Source organism: Nycticebus coucang, chromosome 15, assembly GCF_027406575.1.
Source record: "Nycticebus coucang isolate mNycCou1 chromosome 15, mNycCou1.pri, whole genome shotgun sequence".
NCBI lineage: Eukaryota > Metazoa > Chordata > Mammalia > Primates > Lorisidae > Nycticebus > Nycticebus coucang.
In genome coordinates this window covers 2493726-2499725 of record NC_069794.1, presented here as the reverse complement: position 1 = coordinate 2499725, position 6000 = coordinate 2493726, and the positions used below count along the sequence as shown (strand labels likewise).

The following is a 6000-nucleotide window of genomic DNA, read 5'->3' as shown; positions in this document are numbered from 1 at the left end:
GAGACCCCATAAGGTCGATGGCATCCTTAAGCACCTGCATTCCCCCCCAGTGCCACCACCCTATACCCCAGCTCAGAGCCCCGAGCCCCACTGCTTTCCACCAGGCCACCCTCCCCCTCCTCCCAGCTCCTTCCCATCCTGACTCGGCTCCTCTGACCACAGGCACCCCTCCACAGCCCAACACTCAAACACCCCAAGGCCAGCACCCCTGTATGGGGCCTGCATCCCTGCTTAACTTAGGAGGCCAGCACCCCTGTATGGGGCCTGCATCCCTGCTTAACTTAGGAGGCAGCACCCCTGTATGGGGCCTGCATCCCTGCTTAACTTAGGAGGCCAGCACCCCTGTATGGGGCCTGCGTCCCTGCTTAACTTAGGAGGCCAGCACCCCTTTATGGGGCCTGCGTCCCTGCTTAACTTAGGAGGCAGCACCCCCTGTATGGGGCCTGCGTCCCTGCTTAACTTAGGAGGCAGCACCCCTGTATGGGGCCTGCATCCTGTTTAACTTAGGAGGCCAGCACCCCTGTATGGGGCCTGCGTCCCTGCTTAACTTAGGAGGCAGCACCCCTGTATGGGGCCTGCATCCCTGCTTAACTTAGGAGGCCAGCACCCCCTGTATGGGGCCTGCATCCCTGCTTAACTTAGGAGGCCAGCACCCCTGTATGGGGCCTGCATCCCTGCTTAACTTAGGAGGCCAGCACCCCTGTATGGGGCCTGCATCCCTGCTTAACTTAGGAGGCAGCACCCCCTGTATGGGGCCTGCGTCCCTGCTTAACTTAGGAGGCAGCACCCCTGTATGGGGCCTGCATCCTGTTTAACTTAGGAGGCCAGCACCCCTGTATGGGGCCTGCGTCCCTGCTTAACTTAGGAGGCAGCACCCCTGTATGGGGCCTGCATCCCTGCTTAACTTAGGAGGCCAGCACCCCCTGTATGGGGCCTGCATCCCTGCTTAACTTAGGAGGCCAGCACCCCTGTATGGGGCCTGCATCCCTGCTTAACTTAGGAGGCCAGCACCCCTGTATGGGGCCTGCATCCCTGCTTAACTTAGGAGGCAGCACCCCCTGTATGGGGCCTGCGTCCCTGCTTAACTTAGGAGGCCAGCACCCCCGTATGGGGCCTGCATCCCTGCTTAACTTAGGACCCTGCTGAGTACTCATTACTTTTCCAGAGTGAAAACTATTTCTTGACATGTGCAGTGTCAGTGACAGGTTGTGGAATTTCAAACACCTATTAGAGATCCCTGAATGTTCTTCAGCGAATTATTAACTATCAGGTCTTCGAAGTACAATTCCTCAAGAAACAGCCCCCGCAGGAGATGGCGCTGGGTTTCGTTCAGCTCAACTCAGAGCAACATGGATGGCTTCTTGGATCAGTCTGTTAAAATGGGTTTTGAGGCCAAATCTAAGTTCTGAGCTTGAGCCTTGCTACCTGTCATGTGCGGAGGCGGCGGCAGCCCACAGCCCGTGCCCTCTCCCTCCTCTCAGCAGCATTTCTGCAAAACTTGGAAAGCTAATGTCCCCAATTCTACTATGTTTTACAAGAATGTGCACAAAGGCATGAACGCGCCAGATGGCTATTTTGTTGCCATTAGCTAACTACAATTTATACCTGTAAGAGGCTTATACTCAATAATATTTGCTAACGCCCAGGAAGCTGAGAACATTATGGCTGTCTGCGATGGAAACGAGAGCCCAGGGAGGATACTGAGACAGGACACGCGCAATTTATACTTGTCTGTGAAGTTTCGGTAAGACAAAGGGCCTGGAAAACTAGAGTATATGAACAAATCCAAAGTGCAAAACATACCATACAAAGAGAATCAGAATAACGTAAAATCACAGACAAAATAAAACAATACTAACCTTCTAGCACCCCTCCCACTCACACCTTCTCCCCGCAAATGCCCACCGTGGAAAGAAACTACACCCCAGGAACAAACTGGAGCTTTTTATTAAATTTGTAAAGGATAGTTGTAAAACAAAATGTTAGTAACACGCTTAGAACACTGTTCATTAGCTGTTTCTTCTCTATTTCACCAATTTTATTACAAAAATCAGAAAAGTGAAAATTCATTACATATTTGCAGTGCAAACGCTAGTTGCCTAAACAAAAGCTATTTTCTATAAAATCATGAAATTAATTGCAGTTTTATTAAGAGACACCCAATTTATCTTGGATATACATAGTAGTACATATTTAAAACAGAAAACTTCCAAAACCAAAAACCCAAAACAAAGAAAAAAGAAAATATAAGTCAAAAGAGTCAGTTAAATATTTTGACCTGACAGTTCCTACAAATATTAATAGTAACTTCCACTAGTACAAAGGAATCTGCGATCTGTGGTGAAAGTTGCAGGGCCCGAGTGGGAGGAGTGGGATAAAAACAGTAAACAGAACCCAGCCAGGCTGCAACCCAGGGCAGGGCTGCCTCATTCCAGGCGCCACTGACCCATACACAGCAATGTGCCAAGCTTCAAAGACACTGAAAAAGACAGTCATTCTTTTCTTGATACAATCACTGCAAGAAGTCTGGGTGCCCGGCCCAGGCAGCCGCTGTGCTGCCAGGGGATTCACGGGCAGAGTGAAGCAGGCTTGGGGGGAGCCCCTGTGCAGACAGAGGGCAGGCACCAGGCACCTCCTTTACTGTCCCAGATTATCTTGATAAGTGAGATTTAATTGCACAAAAGGGAAAATGGCAGTCATCTGGTGACAGAATTAGAAACAAAATATTGAGACTGGCATCAGAAAAATCTCAAAAGTGTGTTTTACAAAAGGACCAATATACACCACTTAGAAACACCTAGACTAGGTAAGCCCTACTCATGCACAAACAAGCACTCACTAGGAACTTGTCCAAGAAGTTTACTTTTTCAGAAAATATAAAAAACAGTACAAATCGTGACATTACTTCAAGTCGATGTAATCGTGACATTACTACACGCGTGTTCTGAGCCGGCCAGCAGGGAGGACGCCTGCCTCTCTGGGAGCAGCGCTGTCCCTAGGAACCGTGGTACAGGTGCATGGTGCCCAGCACGGCGCAGGTGTACCGCTCCTCCACCTTCACTGAGTTGGAGTGCTCCATCACGCTGTTCAGCTCGGGGATGCTTTCTGCAGTGTCCCCAAACCCATGGTAGTGTCCATAGTGCAAGTTATCCCCCATGTCTTCCACCCAGGAAGGTCTGCTGGCGACGCAACTGCTGGGGCTCCCGTTGAGGTGCAGGGAGCCGCACATCTCGGGGTTCACGCTCGTGGTCTTTTCTGGCTCCTCAGTCCCGTTAACACTGAGAGGACCCTCGCTACTGGGCAACGGCTGTCCTGGAACTGACCCACTGCTAACACCAGCAGATCCTGCCAAGCGCTGGCCAGTCCCGCTTTCCATCCCATTGAGCTGGGTGGTGGAGAAGTCCGCGTGTCCACTGATGACACATCCATTTGTCACTGTGCTCGACACGGAGCTACTGTTTTTCACATCTGCATTAAGAAATACACCTGTCACCAAAATTCAGAACCAGTGGGAGAGGAGCAACTATAAAATGTTTCACTGTTGCTACAATGCAAAAAAATTTAGTTTCTTTTGCTTTTTTCTTACAAACAAACCAGTTCCTTTTCCAAAATAAAAACAACGTGCACAGGCAAGACTTAAAAATAAAACCATGGTATTTTCCTAGTAAGATAGGAAAGTGTGCAGTTTAGAGCACCAAGTAGCTGAACTAAAAAACATAAGCCAACACACTGCATGAAAAATACCAGCACACCACATAGAAACTGTTCTTGTTTTAAGATTATGTTCAGAGAGCTGTTTCAAAAATCAATCACGAGAGAAGGTCCATCAGAACTGGAGAGAAGGATTTTCTACAAAAGGCTATCACAAAGCACAAAAAGAGAGGAATGAAGCAAGTGAGTCAGGGAAGTTCTTCCAACTATGCAGGACAGTGTCACAGAATGTTTTTTAAAAACCTTCTTGAAGTCAGGGAAGCAGGTATAGGAGTACGAAAAGGACAGTTTTTTTCTTGGTAACACTCAGATCTACGTAGTACTCCTGCAAAATGCCACGTTAGGAGCACCGGCAAAGTCTGGAGAAGCCAGCAACTACAGCAAGGACAGGACTGTTAATGATCCCAATGCACGTGGTCTTGGACCAATAGTTTTTGAATAGTTTCTTCTGAGTTCAGCAATTAAAATGACTGTGATGGCCACGGTTTCATTTTGTTAGGTTGTTCTAGCAAAAATGCTGATAGTCTTATTTAGTTTTCGGTTTGTTTGAGGCAAGGTCTTACTCCACTGCCCAGGCTAGAGTACAGTGGCATCATCACAGCTCACTGCAACTTCGAACTTCTGGGCTCAAAGTGATCCTCCTGCCTTTGCCTCCTGAGTAGCTGGGACCGCAGTTGCTAGCCAACATGCTGGGCTAGTTTTTCTATTTTTGCACAGATGGGACCTTGCTATGTTACCCAGGCTGGATTCAAACCCCTGGCCTCAAGGGATCCTCCTGCTTCAGCTTCCCACATGCTAGGATTACAGGCCTGAGCCACCACACCCAGAAAAAATGCTGCCAGTTTAATCTGCATATGTAGCATCCATTACAAGGGCCATGTCTGACAGAAAAAAATTCCACCACAAAACGTTTGGGCACCCTGGAACAATTACAGGTTATTGTTCTGTATACCGGAACTTGAGAAGTAATAATATTCATGTTCACAGGACTCACAGTAATGAGAATGATGTAAAATTATCTCTTGCTCAGTAATGATAAATTTTCTCTCAGCAGTCTACATTATCAAAGCAAGGCACAATATTCAACACAGAAGAGCTCAGTTCTGATAACCTTTAGAATCAGGACCCAGTATAAACACATCTGACTACCCTACACGTCACTCACTGCACGGTACCGCGTGACTTGTCCCAAGGCGTCCCTCCCGCTTCTCCATCTACACACCCCAGACAGACGTCTGTTGTGTTCTGATGTCTTCTGCCAACAAAAGATCACAGCTTGTTCAATGAACAAATATCTTCTACACATTCCACCAATCAATTTTTTGGTGATTTAAGCAACAATCATAAATTATAAATTCTTTAAAAGATAATGGATAATTTTTCAAATTAAATGATAGTTTTTTCTATTTAGTTAAAACTCAAGACTAGAAACAAGTGTTTCAAGGACTAAATATAAAAACAAATGAAATAAGTTATTCCCTGCAGAAAATTTAAACTAATTTTTTTCAAAGATAAAGTGCAAACTAACTTTCCTAAGTGAAAAAACCACGTGATGGCAACCCGGACAGTTACTAAGGTTCACTGTGTGCAGTTTACCAAAAGAATAAAGTAAAATTTTTCTTCAATGCCTAGACATAAATTAGTTCTATTACTTAATCTCGAAATCAAGGTTGATAACTCCCTATCATTATGAAAAACCTAAAAAAACAACAAAAGAATAGCAGACATTCTGGAGACTCGCCAAGGCCCCTGCTGGCTGGCCCGCAGCGCCCAGCTCTCAGTGGCACTCGCCCTGCTCTGAGCTACCTGTGAAGACTGGTGCTTCCTTCTTCATGTTTGCCCAGCTAGCCGACCATCTGGCCAACACCCAAAGAACACAGCGTGGGCAACCAGGATTGGCCTGGAATGAAGTTTCTGCCAATATCCTGCTTCACTTGCAGCCCCTCTAATGGGAAGATCTGGGTTTCTAAGAAAGCAGCCCCCCAACCCTACCTTGAGTCTCAAACTAGGAACATTTAAAATGCAAAGACATCCCTGCTGAACTGTGGCCAAAAAAGGGGCATTATTTGTGCAGTTTTTAAAAAATGTATGACCCCTGAAAAATAATCTCACCAAAATTAAAAAAAAAAAAAAAAAAATTGGAAGTATTTAAAGAACCCCCTCACTTCTGTGATGCTTCTCAAAGAGAAGAGGCAGCTCCCTCAGATGCTTGTGGACATGGGATGCTACTTCACTGAGGAGATGCGGTGATTCCTCGTGACTCGACACGGCATGTCTACGCAGTCCGAG

At 46.6% G+C, this 6000-nt stretch overlaps 1 protein-coding gene across 2 annotated transcripts in view; it reads right to left on the bottom strand.

The window, feature by feature from the left end:
• Positions 1 to 1930: 1930 nt before the first annotated feature.
• The window catches only part of ANKRD10 (ankyrin repeat domain 10), a 34615-nt gene continuing 30545 nt past the window's right edge, over positions 1931 to 6000 (bottom strand). For both annotated transcript variants that reach the window (XM_053563439.1, XM_053563441.1), the window contains exon 6: positions 1931 to 3468. In XM_053563439.1, coding sequence (XP_053419414.1) covers positions 2996 to 3468 — 473 coding nt within the window. In that variant the 3' untranslated portion in view covers positions 1931 to 2995. The remainder of the gene's footprint in view (positions 3469 to 6000) is intronic.